This window comes from Pocillopora verrucosa, chromosome 4 (assembly GCF_036669915.1).
Source record: "Pocillopora verrucosa isolate sample1 chromosome 4, ASM3666991v2, whole genome shotgun sequence".
NCBI classification, from domain to species: domain Eukaryota; kingdom Metazoa; phylum Cnidaria; class Anthozoa; order Scleractinia; family Pocilloporidae; genus Pocillopora; species Pocillopora verrucosa.
This window is the reverse complement of record NC_089315.1, coordinates 27,561,797-27,584,588: the sequence shown is the minus strand read 5'-3', so window position 1 is coordinate 27,584,588 and position 22,792 is coordinate 27,561,797. Positions and strand designations below refer to the sequence as shown.

The window sequence follows — 22,792 nt, the reverse complement described above, 5'->3', positions numbered from 1 at the left end:
ATCAACAAACCATTTAAGTGAGAGAAGCCTAATTACTGGCGATAGCGTAAAAAAAGCGCTGTTAAGACTAACTAATTGAATTTAGTTATGCAATCTATATCGTGAGCCTTTCGGTCTTCTCCTCACTACTAGTCCTTCTGGGATTCCGGGAAAATCATTTAAAACCCGAATGCAAGAGAAGGGATCACAATTCTAGACGTTTTGGCGCCTAAAATATCCTCCAATGTGAAGGTGTCCTCCGTTAAGTCTCGAGGCGTTTAATCTTGACCAACAGACTGGATCAGTTATCTCGGGCTTTTTTGAAGACGCTCAGTCCTTAAAAGAATTGATAATAAAATTTTCTTCGACGCCCTTGTCCGTCAACGTCTTTAACCGAAAGACTGATTCATAGTATTGAAAAATACTCTTTGCGAATATTCTGTAAAAAGTCTTTGTTGAACAGAAGTATCTATTCTAATCATATTCTTCTTTTTCAGCCGACGTTTGTCTCGACAGCCGGCTGAGAGAATAATATCAATTGTTTTAAAAAAAAATGTAATTAATTTTTTTTAATTGTTTCAAAAAGATTTAATTAAAATTAATTGTAAAAAAAATTATTAAAAAAACCTTGTTATACTCCGGCCCGTCTTATTATTCATTTATCAGAGGAGGTCTGGGAACAAGTATGAAAATAAGCGGGAAAATGTGGTCAGCGGTGATAAGCAACAAAACAAAATGCGCCTTTCGGACATTTTCCGTTGGAAGCATCGTTTTCTTTAGGTTTTCAACTGATTGTTTTTATAACAAAAGAGGTTTCGATGCGCCGGTAATGGATGTCACATAAATTGCCGTCTCTTAAAGTTTCCAGCCACTTCAAAACAATGTAAATCATGTGAAATGGCGACGAGTGATTGGAGTTCAACGTACACGGACGGTGCAGTTTCCGCAAACCGGTCGCTTTCTCCCATAGCTGTGTCAACAAGCTCTCCGCAAGACAGCGGGAATAGTTCACCACATTCTCCAGATTTTGCTCGAGATGTAAGTGTCCTTAAAATCATCTTTTATAGAAAAATATTTTTGTCTATACAGGCTCTTCAGCTCGTAATTATAAATGATTTTGAATGTTAGCGACGACTTATGATCGTGTCGATTTCCTTGTGTCCATAACAGTAACGCTTTGGTTTATATGAGCTTAAGTGAAACCCTATTTAGAATTCATGTCCGGACTAATAGCAGTTATTTTTGCACAGAATTTTTGAAAGAAAGACACCGTTTCCTCTTTGATTAATTATATTTTCTTCAGTGTGGCAGATGGGCTTGGATTTTGCGTCCACCATCGAACTGAGGACAATGTTTAGTTAGGGAATTTATTTCAATAGATTCCGACATCCGATCATGAATCACCGTTTAATTGTTTTTTTGCACAATAGTATTATGGTTTTAACATCCTTATTTTTAAAATTAAACGGATGATCTCTCAGCACGGTGACAAAGACGGTGCCAAAGTTTTGTTTTCAATTCTCTCCAACTTACGAAGGTGTCGTGTACTCGCAACCTTCCTTCTACATAAATTTGAAATTTGTTTTTATTTTTTTGTTTTAGAATTTTTAGGCAATTCGTAGAGTAAGAATTATATGATGCTTTTTTGGTTAAACGTAAACCAATTCTCTTCAGATATTCAATATTGTAAAACAGTTTTTGTTGTTGAAGTACAGAATGATAGGCCACTTTGTGCCTACATTACAATCCTTTGGTAGCTGTTGTGCTTTTACCTTTGTAAGTCAACTGTTTTGAGCCTCTCCTTTTGAAGTTTACTTGAAACAGTTTTTAGTTCAATCCTCAGTATCACAAGGGTGTAGTTGAGGGGGGGAGGCCCTAGGGTGCCCTTGACCCCCCCTCATAGCTTTTATTTTTTAAGAAAAACAAAACATAGAGGTCAACATGACAATCTAGTGAGTACTCTCTGTTTGACAGTGTGCCTCCCTCCCCAACCCCCCTTTGAAAAATCCTGGCTAGGCCCCCAAATTTTTATTGGCTATGTAGTGGGCCTTATGGTTAGTGGGCTGGACTCTGAGTCCAGAAAATTGTCCAAAAGTATAGATGGCTACTGGACTGAATTACCAGAGCAGTCTGATGAAATTTTGGGGGGTAACCTTGAGATTGAGTTTGTTTTTTTTATCTAAGGGAGAGCAGTGATACTTTGAGTTGTTTCATGCAAGGGAGACCAGGAGAAGCTCTGGCTGGGTGGGTCACTTGTCTTGAGTTGTATAGCATACAAACTCTAACTACCTACCTGTGTAACAGTTAAAGATTTGAACTGATTAAGCTTTTAAATTCTAGAATTTTTATTAAGTAAAGAAAATCTATAGTTATAATACCTCTTGAAGTGTTTATTTAGTACAGTTTTTGGGTCTCTGTTTCTGTTTCTGTGATATAAAAGGTGTCTGCCTAGTAGGCAGTCTGTGTGATAACAGTTTCACTAAAGTTCCATGTTATCTTCAGAGTATTGAGCAGGCTGAAGACATGAATGAGACTCCAAGGGAAAGAAGCCATGTGGCTGAATATCAAAAAGAAATTCAAGATCTGAGAGGGCAAATTCAGAAATTACAGGAGGCTGGAAATGTCGGGGAATACTCTGGTAGGGAACACTTCGTTGACCAATCAAGATCATCTTCTCCTTGTGATTTTTTTCTGTTCCTTTAAGGCTTTGACAGCATTCAGTTATTTCATGACATTATATAAAGGTAACATTTTAACCAAAAAAATTGTTGCATTCTGTCATGGCATAGATTCCACTGAGCTCAGGCGAAAACTTGCCAGAATTGAAGAGGAGCATGCAGAGAAAATCAGAGAATCTAATGAAGAGGTATCAATTAATTGACTAGAATATGATTAGATGTATTTGTACGCAAATGGTTAATAATGGTAATTGAACTGAGTGGAGTGCAATTTGGGCTGAAATCATATGCGTGATTTCAAAATTGAACGAGCGCGCAGCGCGAGTTCAATTTGAAATCACAAGTATGATTTCAGACCAAAATTGCACAACACAAAGTTCAATTACCGCTTTATTACATCCATTTTGAAATCGCCCAAATACAGGACTTCAAATATTTTGTTACTACAATACTGAGCCAGTTTCAAATTAAATTCATCCATTTTTTGGGAGGAAAAAAAATAAGCCGAGTTCTGGAAACAAAAGTTGTAAAATTTGCCACATGACACTTCATATCTTACATCTTCCTGCAATTTGATTGGTTACTTTAAAAAAACCTTGAAGTCTGATTGGTTGTTTTGTTTTTAGTGTAGCCTCCTCATAAAGCAAAAAATGGTGCAATTTGTGAATAAATTGCACCAATTAGAGCCAATCAGATTACAGGGACCACCAGTGATTTCAAAATGGGTGTAATAAAAATTGGAAAAGTAGTGTTGTGATCTGATAGATATCAACTGAAGGCTTAATGCAATACTTTTATTATTAAAAATGTTTCAGTTGGTCTTGACACAGGCACAAGTGTAGTAATTTGCACACAGAAAAATTTTCTTTTTGTTTTTTTTTGTTTGTAAAGTTAACTGCCTGAAGAGGTCTGGTTGCTGTTGTAGTTATTTGTAGTGATACACAAGTGGATGCCTATGTGTAGTAGACACAGAAAATGTGAAAATGTGGGTTTGTAATGGTACATAATGGTTCTTTACATAAACTGGAGAAAATAAATTCAATTTGATAAATCTAAAGACACTGTGGCAGAAAAAATAAATTATCTGGCAAGCAAAATGCTTTTTAGGCAGTGTCCAATAGAACTGAGCATTTTTTTCCTTGGTTGTAAACTGGTGAGAAAATTAAGTTTTAAATCCTATGTCTTTATAGATCATGGGACTTCAGAGCCAAATTGCCAAGCTACGATCTGCAGTGGAGAAGGGCGAGGCAAACAGACAGAAGCTTGAATATGACCTGACTATTGCAAACACGTCAGCTAGTCAAGAGAAGAGGATGGCAGCTGAGAGGGAAAGTGCTCTCCAGAAAACTGTTGCAAATCTTAAAGGTGTGTACAGTTTAGCAAATAAATAGCATCAATGTCTTTGCATGATAAATAAATTTATATTAAGTTGAGTGGTAGAGAAGGTAATGTTTGTTCTTCAGGGCCAGACCATCCTGGGGGATTGTTTTGCTCTTTCTATACAAAAGGCTACTTGTGAAACCTTTTCTCTATGTCCTTCAGATTAGAAGGGTAAACTCACAAATATGTAATATAATAATAATAATAATACAAACACCATAGGCAGGTGTGGCACTAAAGAGTATCCATTTATGCTCATTTTTAACCTGAAATTGGATAAAATCAGATGCTGTGGTCTAAAACGTTTAGGGTATTATGCAAACTTGAGAGGAAGGGTGTGGGTTTGAAGAAGCTTTTTTTATTAGAGGCAATTTTGTAAATCCTATACAGATATGAAACAAGTTGGGGAAATAATACTTAATTTAGAAATAGGGAAGGGAGTATAACATAAATTAAATGAAATGATCACCAACTACTTTAGATTGTTAAAATTATCCTGCTCACAATCTGTTTCACTTATTAATTCTCTTGGGTAGAGTGACTCCTGCAGTTTCTATACTAACTTATCTCATATGAACAGAAAATATCAATCAGCTTAAGAAACAGTTACAAAATGTTGGAGAAGCCCTGGAAGAAACACGTCAAACTGGCAAAAACGAAGAACACAAAACTAACCAGTTACTTGCAGAAAAGGTGGGATGCAAACTATGTATTTAGAGATAAGGCAACAACCATATGTTGGAACAGGTTGTTCAGAGTGTTAGCCCTTAAATTCCCAGAAGTAGTTAACATCAAACTTTTCACAACATTATCCATACATTATCAGAAATACGTAGCAGCTAGAGGGGAGAATTAACAATCAGATACTGGGAGTTAAGGGTTAAACATCATATTGAACATTCCATTTTTTGGGGGAAAATTTTCATAATTTTTCTTAAGTTACTAAAAAAATTCCAGTAAGGCAGTGGGCAAATTTGACTGATAGGGTCTGACATTTCCAGTTAGTGAGTGTATTCTGTTCTTGAGTGGAGCAATTTGGCAAGTCATTTTGGCATTGGCATCTCCTCATACTCGAAATGACTCTATCACTGGAAGGAGTTTGATTCATAATTATATAAGGTCTTTTTGATACACAAAAGCTTGTTGTTAAGAAATTAAGCTGCTGGCTAACATTTCAAGCGAGGCGGCTCAAAGATAGCATTCAGTGTGGAGCCAATGTAAGTGCAAGACCTCAGAAGTGCCTGTTGTGCCCTACAGGCCAACAATTGCTGCTTTTTTATCCTACAAATTCTGCTAACAGTTGGCACATAGCATCAACCAAGTGTACACATCTGTAACACCAGTGCTCTGAAAGACCCATCAAATCTTGGGAATAAAGAAGCTTTCTGCTGTAGCACTAGGTATTTACCAAATTGGTACTCTTGTTTGGTTTTTACAGGAAAATATGATTCTCCAACTTACAAACCAACTGCAGATTGAGGGAGAAGAGAAACGGAAACTTCATGTTGTAATCGAGGAACAAGAGAGGTGTTATATTTTTTTTCCCTTTGAATTCCTTTGACCAGTCGGATCTCAACGTTTTAAAATTTCACTGTCTTGCATGATAATAAAATCAAATAAATGTTTTTAGTATGGTTTCTTCTCTTGTTCCACAGTTTGTATGCTGAATTGCAGGAGAAGTGTTCATCTCTTGAAAGTGAGTTTATGATACTTTATCAGGGCTCAAAGCTCAATGATTATCAAAGTCACTATTTTGTTGCCACATAAAATAAATTGAAGAAAAAAAAAAAAGGAAAAAACTGAAAAGGACATTTTGCCTAACAGTACACCTTGCTACATGACTGCCAAACTGTGGATGCCTAATTGGCAACTTCAGCCGTAAATTTAGTTGCCAAAACTTTTCCTACTCCCCGTAGCAACCCAATTGGTAGCATCTTGATGTGCTGTCTTTTACTTGTGGTCCTCCCAACTTAAATAGCTGAGGGAAAATGCTTAGACCTGCTGCGTAGAGGGTCACATTATATGTTGCTAGATGTTTTTCTGACCATATGATGATCAGAAAATTGAATATCTCCAGTTGAGAGATTGAAATAATGTTATTTTGTTTAGCCCAAAGATCAAGTCAGGGAGAAACTTTGCAAAAGCAAATGAGAGATCTGGAGTTCTATTCTGAGAAGGAAGAAAGGTTGAAGAAAGAGATTGAGGTATTGATAAAAACAGTTGCAAAAAGAGGATAAATATTCATAACAATCTACCTGATGACTTTCTCAATGGTGAGAAACAAAGCAGTTGCATAGGGGAAATTTTTAACTCAGGAATGTCATAAGAACAAATTCAACTGAGAGGCAGAGAAAATATTTTGACTCTTGGAACTGCGGAAATCAAATCCGTGGTTCTTAGTGACTCTGTGGTGCTGACTCCTTGAGTAATGGGTAGTAAATCTAAAATTTTTGAAATCATTTTCAATTGTGATTTTTTTGAAGAACCACAGAAACACAAGGTAGTCAAAAATTTAGTGTTTTCAGTCTGTTGGTGACTCAAACTCGTAGTGTTAGACCAGTTAGGAATATTCTCTAAATATTATGATTAGTTCTTTTAAGTTACCTTAATTTTCCTTTTACCTGATTCTAATGCAGCAAAATCAGGAACGAATCAAATCATTGGAGGAGAGCATTGAAGCCGAGAGAGCTGCACATTTAGAAACCAAGTTCAACTCAGAGATCATTCAGGTGATTATAACACTGTACATGATCAGTTCTCTTTATCAGTGGTGAGCCAGGATGCTTCAGTGGTTGGGGCACTTGCATTTTGTGGTTATAGTGTTTTCTTTGGTTCTTGTCTTTGTTTCAAGGCTTCTTTTCTGGCTCTCCAGGTTTTCCACACCCACATGAGCAGGAAACTACAAAGTAATACGAAGACATAGAAGCGACATCCATGAAATATTTATGCTATACAATAAATCCTTCATTGACCAAGCTTGTTTGGTTAAGATGGCTGGATATCAGCCTCGTTTTTCTCTCGTTGCGATCTATAAAAACGCGAAAAAAAAAAGAACTCAGTCAATACCCAGTCATACCGACCTCACGCTTGGGCAAAAACGCATATTTGATGATGTGTTTGATTTGTGTTTTCTAATTGAATGTATTCCGTAAATGTTTAGTTGAAGGTGCGAGATCTTGAAGGTGCATTGGAGGTCGAAAAGTCTGTAGTGGATGACGCTAAACATAATCTTGCTACATTGACAAAGCAGCACAGGTTTGTACAGATGGTTTCTGCTCTTAGTATTATACATGCAATTGCAACAGCAAAATAATAGTGTGATTTCTCATCTTACTTTATGAGGCAATTCAAATTCCCTGATTAGTCGAGAATTGTGTCATATATACTTGTAATCACACGGCCTGCAGCGAATACAATACTTACACATTAATTTTTTAAATGGCGACTGCACGACTGTGTTATGTTTATGAGAAAGAAACTTACAAAATATAATTTCTCTGATAATTGCCTCAATCTCAGTACACATGGTTGATTTCTTCCGATAATATTCATTTCAACTTTGTTGAAAAATCGAGTTTGTTTTAAAAAGAAGACATTGTTGAACAATAAATTACATCAGGAATATTTGCATGCACTGTACCCAATGAATTACGGTTAGATCGCACCATGGTTAGATTGCTCCCAGTTAGATCGCTCCAATCAAAGGTTAGATCGCTCCACTCGAAAGTTAGATCGCTCCATCAGTATAAGTTACTTCGCTCCTAACATGAGTTACTTCGCTCCATGTAGAAAACTAAGGTAAAGGTAGCAAAACTAAGCTATCTAAATTTACAATTCATCAAATGACGTGTATATCTTACTTAACAATCGATTAATATCGCTCGCGCGCCCTTGAAATAAATCTGAGTTACGCAGAGAGAACAAATGAAGCCTCATGTAACGGACTCACGAAGTGTAACCACGATCATTTATTCCATCATCGCTATACTTCTAGTCACCTCTATATAGATATAGGTGGTTAATCTGATGGACAGAGTGAATACGATGTACTCGAATCGTCGCAAGACACATCATCACCTATGAACTTTAAAGATCATTGCTAATCAATACTTCACATTACAACATGAAACGAAGTACCTTACGTTGGTAGCGAAGTAACTTATTTGATGGAGCGATCTAACTTTCGAGTGGAGCGATCTAACTTTTGGTTGGAGCGATCTAACTGGGAGCGATCTAACCATGGTGCGATCTAACCGGATACCTACCCAATGATTCATCTCTGTTAGGGAGCTTGAAGCAGCTTTTGAAGAAGAGAGAGATGCTTGTAAAGCAGAGAAAACAAGAGTGGTTAGTTTGGAGGAAAGCCTTGCCAATGAAAGAAAGAAAATGCAAGAAGAAATTGATGAAAAGCTGAAGATCATCACAGACTTGTCCAAACAGCTTGAGGTTCATCAAAAGAATTTTGAGGCGTTAAAACATGAACTCAGTCAGGTAATTAATTTAGGCCATTGAAGCAGATCTTCGCTCCAAATTGTGATCGGGAAACTGAAAAAAGAATTCGAAAGTGCATGGTCAGGACGCGGGCAAGATATTTCGCACAGTCTCAGATTTCGTTATGCATACAGTTCTTGAATGAAGAGAACATTGGAGAAAAATATACGGTAGGAAGCTTTGGCACAAATGTTTATAGACACAAACGGCCGCCGGAAGTTAAAAATTCTCATTCCTTGTGCTCTCTTCGGTACAATTTGGTTTAAAATGCTAAAATGACGACCTTACAGTCGATTCATTGACGTCATAGCGTGCCAGAATTAGTTTTATTGTTCTTCCGGTTGCCATCCGGATCTTAAAACCGTCTTTAATTATCTTTTTGACTACGGATTTGTGTTTGAATAGTACGGGGTTATACGGAAAATCTTCGCAGGGAGCTTTAACTTTTAAGGCCTTAAAATTTCAAAAACATTTTTTCTCTTGTTATCACAGAAATGACGGTGTATATATATTTTTCTCATTCACCTGTTGACATTTGATGAAGATTTTATCCATCGTGATAACTGTAAGCTTGTAAAATTTTTTCCAGGCAAAGAAACGCCAAATTCAGCTGGACACCACTTATGGTAGTAGTATGCGTGAACTAGAACTCCTCCTCGATAATTTTCAGATCGAAAAACCGGAGGAACACAAACGACAAGGTGATAATTAAATATAGTCTGTTCATGCGCAACTTCGTGTAACTTTGTTTTTGCTTCAAATAGTATTCTGCTCATGCGTATCTGTGTTCACGCTTTTCCGCGGAAAGTGGAGGCTCGCTTCCCTAATTTGTCACAGATTGACTCAGAGAAAATTACGACAAAAGAATACCACCCTCGAAGTATGAAACAGCTCACAAACTTGTAGATCAATCAATTGTCTTAGCCTTCGTCTTTGACAATTTTTTTAAGTTCACCACCGGCAAATCACGATTATAGTTTTCTCACCCTACTGAATCCTAGAACTGTTAAATATCTGCAGGCTACAAGAAAGAGAAACAAAAGGCCCTGTCGCCGGCTGCAGTGTTAGAGAGTCTTCGTCATACATTGGTGGATTATCAGAACAGATGTTCAAATGCTTCAGCTGAGGTAAGTTCGTGCTTGATACCTCTTAATAACCGAGTTTGAGGTTTGCACTGTAAAGGTTTGAGTTTTTGTTGCACTTGGACCATAACGAACGAAAAAGCGTACGACAAAACGAGGTTAGTACGTATATTTATTATATCTCTGGGTAGTATAGAGAGGGGGAAGACGTTAATTGAGCTTGCCGCACATTAACCCTTTACACCCTAACATCAGTATGGATATTCTCCATACTGGTCTCTATACATTTCCTAAAGTGTTGACAGGGAGAATGTGTTTAACAATGAAGAGTTTCTTTAGTTGGTGATCATTTCCTTTATTCTCATGACCTTAATGTTTGATTCAGGGGTGATAATGTGAGGGGAAATAGGATGCTTATCACTCTCAGGGGTTAAAGGGTTAAAATACGGCCTGCTTACTTGACCAATCATGCCACACGTACTAATTGATGGCGGAAAAAACACTCAGTCCGTAACTTACAGTACGGACCTAGAACTCAGTTGGTAAGAGGTATATATTATGTTACTTATAAAAAAGGATAAAGTCGATGATAACGATAATGTTGAATTTAACGTCGAAAAGGCAGCACTCCAATTTTGTTTTCTTGATGATTTTAGTACAAAAGGATGCGAGAGCTTGGCGAGAAGCTATCAGCAGACTGTGAACAATATAAGCAAATGGTGACTAGCAGGGACAAGGCTATGAAAGTAAGAACACTGTTATGCGTTGTAGGTATCGTAAAACATCAGCTGAAAGAGCTGCCTCGAGCGCAGTTGTGTGCAGTGTCGTATAAGGAAAACTGAAGTGATCTTAGTAACTAATCTGAGCACAGCAAATAACTTAAGAAGTCAAGTAGAGCTCAAGAAATAGGGAATTTGCTTGACACTCATTTGAAAATCGCTGTACAGAGCGTGAATGTTATGAAACGAAGGAGCATGGATGTGATCAAGGGCTAACTTGATTCTCCGGATCAATATCAGTATCTGGGAAACTGCCCGCCCACCCCTCCCCTAACTCAACGACTGTCAATTGATAACAAGTTAGGGTTAATGTTGGATTAGGGGAGGGGTAAGTGGGCAGTTGCCCGGATACTGATATTGATCCGATTTTCCTTAGAGATTACATTTTCTTCAAAAAGTACTTCTTACGATTCGGCATCTTCCTACGCAGCAACTCAGTCAAATCTTAGAGAGGCAATGACCTGCCTTCAAATTGTGTTGTCGGAGTCTGTTTTTAGAGCATGTAGTCAAAGTTAAAAGGAAAGTTGAAAGTCGAGAGTACTTTTAAATATGCTTTAGCCCCCTAATGTGAGGAAACACGATAAAATCTTTCACTACCCATAACCAGATATCTTTTGTTCTACCTTGGTTTTTCATTATTATTTTGTAGGAGGCGGAAAACATAGTTGCAACTAAAGTAAAAGAATTAGCCAAGGCGCACCAAGAATGCGCGGAGAAGGAAGCTACCATTGCAGCCATGAAAATTGACTTACAAACACTGAACAAGGCATTAGAAGATGCCAAAAACAAAGTTGAAAACTCTGAGGAAGAGGTGAAACGAAGCTTCTAGTTAATTGTGATCATCAATCTTCCGAAATGAATTCCGGCTGTCTGATCTTCTGTCAAAGAGGCTTCAATCTTGTTGTTTGCAATCCGTGTTGATCTCCTTCATTTCCATCGTCGTCCTTTCCCTTCTGTTCCTTCTCCTTTCCAGTACTTTCCTTTGCCTATGGTCCTCCCCCTCGGTAAAATTTTCTTTCTTTCCCTAAACTACATTTGATTTAGAAGGCCATGATGGCGGTTGAACTTTCCCGCAGAATTACTGAGCGCCCGCCTGCCCAAAAGAGGCCTTCCCTAACTTGTTAAGTCGTGAAATGGCAGTTAACGTTGAATGGCCTTTGTTATATTTTGTTCTTCACAGAATATCAAAGTCAAGAGTGTGTTAAATCGTGAAGACGAGGTAAGAACACTTGCTTATTTTACACATTATTTTGTGAATGCTTTCCGAGACATAATTTTTTAGCCTCTGTTATAATTCTCAAATTATTGTTTTTAAAACTATGGGATGTTCCTCTTTTTTTCAGACTCATCGCATGTTCCTGCATTCCTTGTACCAGCGAATGATCACTGGGCAAGTCTATGTTTCCTCACCAGACTCCGCGCTCTCCAAATATTCCTGGACGGACATGTGTAATTTGGTATCAGAGCAAGTGTCAGCTCATCTCAGTGAGCTTAATAGAGCGACTGAAAGGGTATAACAAAGCTAGTGTTTCATTATCACGATTTTTGCTTCGTTTTACGCCTGTAGTACAATATTTCGCCGCGTTCTCATCACAGGCAGCTTTTTTTTTTTATCATTGCAGATTCAGCACCTCGAGAGTGTGTTGTCAAGCAAAGAAGAGTCACTCCGACAAGTGCAAGAAGCTCACGAACAAACAGTGACCAAGGTAAGCACTTCGAAAATCAAATTCCCTCTAAATTATTATACCTCTGAGAATCTCACATCTTGTTTGAAACCCTCCCCAGCTCTCCTCTGCTATTAAAGACCGCGAAGTGTCGTGGAAGAAACAGAAGGCTGAGCTTGAGGAGCATTACAGCAAATTGATAAAAGATCTTCATTCCAGGACTCAGGTAACACCGTGAGCAGTTTGAGACCGATTAGCTCACAGATATTTAGGTCCCAACCTACCGCGTAGCTTGAAAAATTTACCAATTAGCGATATTTTTTGTTTTACGAGGTGTGAAAGAGAAGATCGTGGCGTGATGCGCTTTCACTGAAAGACAGTAGCTTGACTGAGTAAAGTTTATGTGCATTATGTTGGATGCCTCGGTAACCAGGTTTTAATCTCTAATATCAACAGAAGACAATATTCTTTCCGCTGACGATTTGAATAGGCTCCCAGCCTTTTCCTTTATTTCACGCTTATGACAAATGTTTGGAATATTTTGAAAAATGACTTTGTTGCCTTCTCCTTCTCACAGAAAACGCAAACTTTGGCAGACCAGGCATGGGAAAGAGCTCACGAAACAGGCCAAGCTAAGGATACGCTCGAAATGGAGAACGCACGGCTTCAATTGTCTTTGGAAGAAATACAGAGAAGCGAGTCTTCTCTGTTGACTGTTTGCGCACTTCTCGCAGGCGCCCTATGGCCTGCGTTTGGGAGAATACGAGCTTTGGCCTCACAGCGTAGGATATTATCCGAATATGTGAGAACATTAGAATCTCTTCGAGATAAGACGAACACTTTGGGGGAAATGTTAAGCCACGAGATGGAAGCTGAGAAGAGGGAAAAAGATACTCCTCAATCGAAAAAGCGGTCCCTAAGAGATGGCCGCTGTCCCGTGTTGGTGTTTAGAGTGGGTGTCATAGCTGTTATTGCTGCCAACAGACTGCGCCATTTTGGCTCCTTTAGTTTAAAGTTGTTTGTGTCGTCTGAGTCTCCCGGCGAGTTTGGCGGGATGTCTATTGTGTGCTGCGGGCAAATGTCAAGGAAAGCTGACTTCAGGGGTGGGTATTTGACGATATTTGAGTCATTTTTTTGTGCAGCGCTCGAAAACTCTCTTTACCTTGAAGGAGACCACAAAAAAACTTTTTTAGGTGAAATAGGAAGAGTCAAAGAGCTAATAATAAACTATGAAGGAAAAAAATGGAGAGGACTAAAAAAGATTTAAGAAGAAAACAGCGCTCTCCTTCCTTTCTGTTATGCATTTTGCCAGTGTCCCTAAAAAACTTGCATGGTTTCAGGTGTGGTTAACAAACACAAACGAGAGTCTTCAGTAGGGGACACGTCACGCGCAGGTGCCAGGGTGACGTCAGCACAGGCTTGGTTAACCAGCTCTCAGTTACAAAGTCACCTCATCAGTGCTGTGAGCGAACTGCAGTCGGCTCTCAACAAGATGAACGAGGCAGAGGGTGGAGACTCTAGGAGGGATGAACACGGTAGGATATTTGCCAAGAGGGGTACTAAAGTAACTAGACCCGATCAAACATTTTTATCCGCGTGATTTTTATCTCCTCTTTAAAAGGAAATGTGCAGGAAAAATGACTGCTGGCCGCGTTTTGAGACTGACTTTTCTGTGAGACACGAGATCAGAAGAATCAATCTAGAACTTACTGCCAGGATAGCATATCGTTTTTGTTTGCAGTTAACCTAGGATTAGTTTAATGCTGCGTTGTTTACTCTTCAATTTATTTCACAGATGGATCTAGCAGAGTACAGAGTCCTTCGACTGGGAACAATATAATAGCAGCAGCCAGAGGTGCCTACAGCAAAATTATCTCCAGGCTTCAAACAGAGTTCTCTGGACGGGTGATAGGAGAAGAGGCTTGGCACGAGAGGTACTCAGGCTTCCGAGGGGAGATGATGGCGTCTTTGGGCTTGGGACTCCAGCAATGGCTGGCTAAAGCACCTGTGCAAGGATTATCTTACATATCGTCTCAGGTGAGAGACCAATTATGTGTATAGAGTTCTTTTCGACCGAGTGTCATACAATCAAAACCAAGGTTATCACAATGGCTAAGAAAATGATGGGAATTGGTATTCAACAGTGTGTACGGCCAGGTCCAACGATTCCAATCTTAACCTGTAACAAAGACATCTGTTGGCTAACCAGTCACCCCCGCTAACTATGTTGGCACTATACCAAGCTACTGTTTCGAATATCTTTCTTTGTCTTTCTATAGCGAACAATTAGTGCACTTCAGAGTCAAATCCTTGGCTTTACTCAGCGCCTTCATGCGGCAGAAGTCGACAGACGTTCGCTCAGACTTGAACTCTCCAGAAGTAAACAGGAGACTGCAGAGATAAAGAGTGTCCAGTCCTCTTCTGAGACGCAGCATCGTAAGGCCAAAGAGGAAGCGCGGGGTTTAGAGGAGAGACTTCAGGAAATGAAAGAAGAGGTTTGTTTACACTTGTCGTTGCTGAGAGTTTTTCCTCCCGGCCTCTTCACATTGAATTTCTTGTCTCCACAAAAAGCAACTTTATAGAAAGGAAATACTGAACAAGAAACCGCCTCGCTGCTCAGGGGAATTACTCCAAAACATTTTCAGTCGCTTTCGGAAACTTGGAAAATAGCACTGAAATTTTCCAATGAGTAGAGAAAAAACAAAATATTAGTTCGGAAAGATATACAAACGCCCAAATGGGAAAAAATGAACCCGAAAGAAGACAAGGATGGCGAAGATCCATACAGATTAAAAAGGAAGATTGAAAAAAGGCTAAGCTGTACTTTCGCGTGCATGTGATGCACAAACCGTTAGAGATCCTCTTTAAACACCCCTTTTCCCTCCCACCCCACCCCACCCCCAACACGAATCCACCGATCGATTGTTATTGTTGACGATCTTTTTTTCGCCCTGTTTTAGATGCTATCCATGGTACCTATGGCCCGTTTTGAAAATGTTTGCGAGGAGCTCAATAACGCTTTAAGGCGAGAACAACAGGCCCAGGCCCTTCTTAATGAGCAGACGACTCAGATGCAAGAGATGGGGGAGAGACTGGAGCTTCACGCCAACCAAGGAGAAGAAAAGGATGTCACACTCGCTGAAGCTGTCAAGGTACAAACCTCTTTGAGGATGCATGGTTTCTTTTAGGGCCAGCGGCCAGCAAAACCCGCTGGCTAATGCACTTGAACTCGCCACCTACTTGTCATAGGAAATAAAACCACATTTTACGAATAACACGAGAAACATTCGCACAGAACACGTGCCTTGGATCGGCAAAGTTTTGTCCTGAAAAACGAAAAAGGTCTTGCCTGAATTCTGAGTAATTTTGGGCGGTTTTTTCTGTTTCCCTGTTCTTTTATCGTTCCGTGATCAAAACAAAACACTTTTGCTGAGTAGCCTTAATTTTACTGGATGAAAGTTTCTACGCGCTTTCGATGACATTCGATGTATGGCTCTCACAAATCGCACCTTCGGCTCGAGTTCGCACTTCAGCGCCTACTCGCTCGAGTTTGCCACCTACTAAAATGCCTATTAAAAACCCGGAATGTATTTCTTGGACACAGAGGTATAAAAGAGACATATTTTGGTTTTTAGGGTCTCACTGAGGCAAAGATGGAGCTTCGCCGTAAAGAACACGCCGTCCGCCAAGTCTCGAAGCAAATGACGTACATGGAAAACGAGAAAAATGCTTTGATAGACCGACTGAACGATGCCGAAAAAACAATGACTGCCGCGGCTAGGTGAGTGTAAACGACAATTATTTTCGCCACGAACGAGTTGGAAAGATTACATGGAATGCCTGTTGGAGAAACAGAACTGAAATTTAGTCCTGCTACGTGAATTTCCCCTCCCCTCCCCTCATAATTGAAAAAAAAATTTCTGTATGAACTTGCACGGTTTTACTGTAAGTTTGGCCTTGATTTTGTCATAACACCAAGTCAATAATAATTCTTTTAAAGTTATGAATTTGGCCCAGTGTTTTAAAGCTTCGATTGTCGCTCATTTCAGGGAAAAAGAAGCTTTAACAGGTTACTTGAAGTCGGTCGACAGAGCCCTGGAACAGAGCAAAGATCAAGTACGACTATCCAAGGGTGCCTTAGGGCCCTATGAGCACACTCTGCCCCAACTCATTCTTCCAGACGAGCGGTTAGCGATGGATGGTTTAAGCCTGAGTCCCGAATTATTATCTTGCCAGGTGTGCTTGTCGAAATAGTAGTACTTTCGCGGACGCGAAGGTCAATTCCGTCAACTGTTATTGTTGTTTTCCTTGTATGAAACAGATAAGTTATGGCTAGTTTGTTTCTCAGAGTTTGTCACAGCTTTGATTAATTAGTAACAGGACCTCGTGGTTTACAAATTGGACTCCAGCGTCTCGGTCTTTCGATTTTGTCTTATTTGGTTACAGACCGAATTGTACTCCACTCAGTCCTATTAACTTTACTAATTTTCCGGCAGGGTCAGTTAATATCTTGATATTAACCCCTACTCTGTAGAAATTATTGTGTATACTGGCAAAAAATCTGAAAAAAATGCCGGCTTATACGGACCTATAGTGCGCGCTCCATAATAAACCTCCCGTTTTATGATTGATTTTGTCGTCGTTAACTTACGACTGTTTCGTATTTCTTGGTTTCAGCATGTTGTGACGTCATTTATCGAGTGTCAGCAGCAGGCATTGGACCGTATCTCCGAGCTTGAAATGGATAAACAGCAGGCCTTGTCACGCGTGACACATTTGGAAGAAGAGATTAAGTCACACAAGGCTCACATAGCCACTCTGAAGAACGAGCTGGCTGCTGCCTGTAGAAGACCCATGAGTGATGACGGGCTAAGCGAACCTGGGCACTACATTCCTGGCGTGGTAACCTTTCTGACATTATCTCTGTTGTTCAGAGTTTTAGTGGATCGATGCCAGTATCTGAGCAAACAGTGCATCTACCCCTCCCCTGATCCCACATTAACCCTAAGTCGGTATCAGTCGATTGATGTTGGGTTAGGGGAGGGGTTGGTGGGCAGTTTGCTCAGATAAACGCATTGATCTGTTTTGGGGACATTCACACCATACGAAATGTAAGCAGCTTCTTAGCGCTTACTACCATCTATTGTATGTGATTTTAAAGAAAGAATGTAACCGCATTTTGTTCATGTTGAAAACATGTAAAACATAAAGCCGTGTTAAATCGTATTTGACCTGCAAATGTTTTTTTCATTTTTCACCTTAGGATGGGTTTGCCGGCAAGGATTCTTCGCTGCATCGCTTTTCAGATCACAGAGATGACGAGAACTTCAGGAGTTTTATTCCTTTGTCGTAAGTAAAATTTTCTGTTCGAGATCACTCTCGGAGCTAGATGTTGCAAGTGCAGTCCAGCCATCTCAGACAGTTTGACCGCTAAGATTAATAGATGTTAGCGCTTCCAAGCACCACACACACCCTTTACCCCTTTTCGAATACATTCCTAATGGCGTAGGATTAACGATCCAAAGACAGTTACCCACAGAATCAATTTTAAGTATCTTCATCTTCTTGTTCTCTACGTCTTTTATTCTTCTCAGGGCTCACCGTGATTCTAGTGCAACTTTCAGGCCTTCGTTGGCCTCGACCAGCGGTTACCCAGACAGAAGTAAAGGCAGCTATGGAAGGTATAAGAAGTCGAAAAATCTATTTGCGTAGGGAAGTTCGAGTTGGCGAGAATTTAAGCTCGGATTTTTGAGATTCCACCGTAAATGTGTACCAACGAAGTGTCAAGGAGACGTGACGAAATGCCCGCGCGGGAAGAGGGGGAGGGGAAGGGGGGGGGGGGGAATCTTGCCTTGGGAACTGGAACAGATCAAGATCAAGATCAAGTTTATTTAGACACGCTAGCCTATCATCAACATTATAAAAAGCTGGTTTTCAGTAGGGGCGTGAACGAAGTATAAAAGTTTAAAACTACTTAAAACATACATAAAACATACATAACAGGCCTCGTCACAATGGGCCATTTGTTGCGTGTGCAGACTTTACTTTTGCCTGACGATCGCAAGATTTAATCTTGTCTTCTTGAGCCGTTCATAGGATGTTTTTATTCGGTTAGGTATAAAGAGCGATCGCCTATGTTCAGCTTTTTACCTTTCTCTCCGCTCACCCTGATGTCAGTCCTCTGATGCAAATTTATTTTCTTTTAGTCCAAAGAGACGCTTGACATCGAGCTACAGAAAACAAGGGAAAAAACTTGGACAAGACTTCTCCAAACTGCTTGATCAAGGACTTTGAGAGCAAAGGCCATTAAGGAAGTGTCCTCATCTGTTAGCAAAGATAGTTTGATTTTCAACCCATTGCGGTTTAACCAACCCATACATTCCTGCATGATACGAGTTTGGCGTTGGTGAAGGCGAAAGCAGAATAGAAACTATGAAAAATAAAGGTACTGGGCACTTGTTTAGCTCAAATCGTCTTTCACCAAAAATATCGACGTGGCAATGAACATTCTACTTGAAAAAGTGTGCTAGTGTGCGGGCGGTATCTGTCCTACGGAAGAGATATTTAATTCTGGAGCTGTATAGAAGAGGTTAATTTGATACATTTACATAGATTATTGAATTGTAGTTTGTATTTGAGAGTGTTGTAAGTTATTTTAGTACATTAAGAAGTTATGGTTTTAATTAAAACGGTAATTCTTCTCACTGAAATTTAGAAAATAAATGTGTTTTTGATACATGACGAGGACGAACTGCCTTGGATCACGGCTCGTTTGGAATAGAAGAGGGAGAAGCCGGTCGATTTGCCTGGAATGGCAGTTGATTCGCCTTGAGTGAAAGTCGGCTTGCCACGCATGATGTTGACACAAAAAGAGGTTAAAAAAAATGCGAAGGATATGCACATTTGTTGAGCTTTTCAAGTTTTTTTATTTCTTTTTGGCTTTGCGGAGGGAAGCATGTGTGTCTTTTGTCAACAAATCGTCTTGTTTTCAAACAAGAATTTCTCTTCAAGAAAGAAGCAAAAAATCGCACCAAATCAACTTTACCTCATTGGATGTGAATTCTGACTTCTTTCTGAGTAAATCACATCAGAAAAACAAAAGGGTATACGATGATCGATTTTAACATGCAGATGACTCAACCGAGCCAGAACCGTTGACATTGCTTTTCTCAATCTTCATTATATATCTGCACTCTACGAGAAGTTCCTTGGCAACAATCTTGGAAGGCCGTGGAGGACCACCGTTTTCGAATTCCACCCCTTTTAATGCATTGGAGAACAAATTACGGACCGTGACATTAAAGATTCGTTTCATTTTAAACCAAGTAACAGTCTGACGACTTTCTTAAAGTTCAGAAGTTCAGAGTCACACACTTGCAAAATTTTAGCGCCCAGGCTTGCTCCCTCGACTCGGGCGTGATGTCAAGAGATGACGGCATAAACAAGTTACCATGGAAGCATCCATAAACACTTCACATATTTGTCATCACATTTCGGGTTCGGTGCTGTCTGTGAAACAGTAAAACAATGAATTTCTCGTATTTATCAGATGGTTTGCATGACGATAAAGGCAACGATATTTCAGGCGATAAAGGGTCTTCAGCAAAGTCCTGTTCAAAGAGAGTTTTCGATGAAGAAGTTTGTGGCGCTGATAATCGCCTTGACAACAATCGCAAGCCTGTAGAAGCCTCCATCGGGGCACAGATCATAGTCAATGAGGTGGGTGTGTCTCAATGAGCACATAGTTTCTTAGTTTTCTTACGGTAACTTTAAATTTTATTATCGGAAAGAGCAGAGAGGAAAAAATCCAGCCAAACATTTCTCGCTAGCATTTAATTACGCTCCCACACATACGATCATTTTGTTCGGAAAATTTACGTTTGCAACAAAAATGCACCGATTTAGAAGCTAATAATAATAATATCAGCACTTCGCTTTAGTTCACTCCCTAGAGAATCAGATAAGGGTTAACCAAATTGGGAAATCTCTTTTACACTAAAGTTTTTGGAAACGGGTTTGAACAAATTTCTTCACTAACGGAAATAAGCGCGTGCAGAAAACTCAATCTGTAATTATGACGCCAGATTTTTACATCTCATGTATTTTTTCTTCGGTGAAATAGTTAATCGTTTTTTAATCGAGTTTCGCTAGTCCAAAACAACTTTCATAACTCCAACAAAAAATAATTCTTCATATTCCGTTTTCAGTCAAAGCGATAAAAAGAACAGCTTGAAGAGAGCATTGCAATACTTGAAAAAGACATGAAAGGTTAATTTTATGGGATGATGCATATTGGTTATAAATGGCGCGCACAAACTGCATGAATGACCATCTTAAAACGCGCTTGTGATGTTCTAGTATCCAATTACTTTTGGAAAGTCATGAAATCGCTTTTCAATGAAATCTACTAGTGCTCTATCAAAAATGCTGCAATGTGATTTGGGTAAGCTACTCGCTTTATGTTCCGTGATAGACTATTGCGTAACAATGTGCGGTTATAAAAAAATGCAATAAAAATATGAAACTGTCTCGTTGTTAAGTTTTGAACTATGAGTAGATTCATCTCTCTGTTTCATAGACGTATTTCCTCTTTTTCAAGTTAAGTATCTGTAATTCTCTTTTGCGCACTTGCAGCTAAAGAGAGGAAGGTCACTTTTTTTGAATAAACTCTCTCCAGGAAAGACAAGGAGATTGCTGGTCGCGAAGAAAATAAAGACAAAGAATCAGTTTGATTTCATAAAAAGTGGAAACAATAGAGGAAAGGCTGAAAGAGGTGAGAAGTAATGTTGACGAACTTGAGGTTGCAGAAAACCATGAAGCAAAAATTGAATTAAGAATGCCAAACAGACCCACAAATATCCAATTGTAAATAAATGTGTAGCGGACTTTCACCAAACGAACATTCCGTTGATACGTTTTTAACCTTGTGCACCTTAACATGGGTATCCATATTTTCCATAGAGAATTCGTTGACCCCATCAAGAGCTTCTCCAGAGCTTCACCTCATGACCTAATGTTTGATTCAAGGATAATACCGGTAGAAGAAATTGGTAGCCAGTCACTCTTAGGGGTTCAAGGCTGAAGAGAAGGTCATTTCACTGATCAAAAATGCTAGAAAAATGGAGGTTATAAAAATCGTGGTAGAAGAGGAATTTCAACTATTTTTCCATTGAAAGGATAATAAGTCACTATAGGTAATAACGTGATTTTGAGAGCAGTTTGGTGTTGATAAGCGCGAGTAAATGTTCAAAGACAAGTTCGTATTGACACCAACTTGCACAAAAACGCATCACAGAAAGTCAAGAAGGACGAAATTTTGGTGGCACGCGCGGGCTAATTGAAAGTTTCATTAGGTTACAACTTTACAACCGCGTTACATGAAAAATGCACTCGTTTTCAGCCAAACAGGCGCGCGTAATTTTTTCACCTATATCATTATTTATGAAATCATGGGTCACAGGCATTGGCGAAATCAATTTTCTACAGTTCCCTTTTATATTCTGTTGACGACGACAAATCCCCCACCGTTCCCCCCAAAAATCCTCCGCTCCGCCCCCCCCCTTCCCCCACCCCCCACTTCAAACTCCAGAGGTTTCATGAAAAGGCGAATTTCTACGCCAAAAAATTATTTTAGAAACAAACTAGAATTACTTCATGAGAGACCAGTGACTCTTAAAACTTACGCTTCTTCTGTAAAAGAACACAGAAAGTTAGTGAATTGTCTTCCAATTGGTTGGATAGAATGAAAGGAAAAATGACACATGATTGACCTAAGAAAGCTAGTTTTCTGATTGTTCCATTTACTGTCTTCTCTGCCCGTGTTCGTTCTGTAGCAAACCGGCAAAACCGGTGTCACAGGCTTATATTTTGCGCGTTCTCTTGACCTTATTTGGAGAAATGACAAACGCGGATTTTAAAACAATCTTTTATGTATCGCTTGGGAAGCCCAAATTCTCACTAACGTTTTTTTATCGTCTGTTCCTGCGGATACTATTCACAATGGATTTCCAATACCTTACCCTTGCCGCAGGCCACTCAGCTCAATCACACTTATAGTTTCCCCTCGCACTGGTATGTGGCTAAAAAGGACGAATCTTTGCAAATCCATGTTAAAAATTATGTTCTTTCAGGGACGGGCTTATATCCTAAGGGCTCCTACATGCACGGGATGGAATGAAACCGAAAGAAGCTCCTTTTTAAATGAAGTGGTAACAAATAGGCCGAAGCATAATATTGGTGGAAATAATGACTTTAATGATAGTAATTATAACTGAAAACGAAACACGATGTCTCGTGTAAATGATTATCCCTGGAATATCTTTTCGTTTACTCATAGATGGGCGAAAAAACGGGATTAAAATTAAACAAATTAAGGGGAGGGGGGGGGGAGGGGGTTTGAGCAGTTACCATCCCTAAGGCGCATAGGCCTTTACCTTGAAAACCTCCTAACAACATAATAATATAGTTTAGAACAATCCGCTTCTATTTCGCCTTCAGTATGAAAGTAATATGTTTCCATGTCTTGACTGTCCGTGTTTTTCTTCTTCTTGATTTTCCACAGAATCAGGATTTTTGAGCACAACTTTGAACTAATGGTTCGGATTTTTATAAAAAGGCGAGTATGTTACCATCGAATTTATTTGCTTTTATAGCCTCGTTCAATGGAGATAGTTTTGACTAGGAGGTCAGTTTACCTCGAAGTTGAGACGTTGATATCAACTCTCTTCTTTTTCAAAAGA

The 22,792-nt window shown here is 39.4% G+C and overlaps 1 protein-coding gene across 1 annotated transcript; it reads left to right on the top strand.

The window, feature by feature from the left end:
- The first annotated feature begins 730 nt into the window (after positions 1-730).
- LOC131774896 (coiled-coil domain-containing protein 171) lies at positions 731-18,794 on the top strand. The gene is made up of 30 exons (XM_059090990.2): positions 731-1,017; positions 2,482-2,617; positions 2,769-2,845; positions 3,848-4,022; positions 4,618-4,730; positions 5,476-5,564; positions 5,693-5,733; positions 6,147-6,241; positions 6,674-6,766; positions 7,198-7,292; positions 8,324-8,528; positions 9,118-9,229; positions 9,549-9,655; positions 10,267-10,356; positions 11,039-11,200; positions 11,570-11,608; positions 11,733-11,900; positions 12,012-12,095; positions 12,175-12,279; positions 12,631-13,156; positions 13,394-13,588; positions 13,849-14,090; positions 14,333-14,548; positions 15,014-15,205; positions 15,689-15,834; positions 16,103-16,289; positions 16,731-16,955; positions 17,317-17,402; positions 17,648-17,734; positions 18,260-18,794. Exons 1-30 carry the CDS (start codon positions 877-879, stop codon positions 18,345-18,347), a joined length of 4,317 nt encoding a protein of 1,438 aa, XP_058946973.2. The 5' UTR covers positions 731-876; the 3' UTR covers positions 18,348-18,794.
- The last annotated feature ends 3,998 nt before the right edge of the window (positions 18,795-22,792 follow it).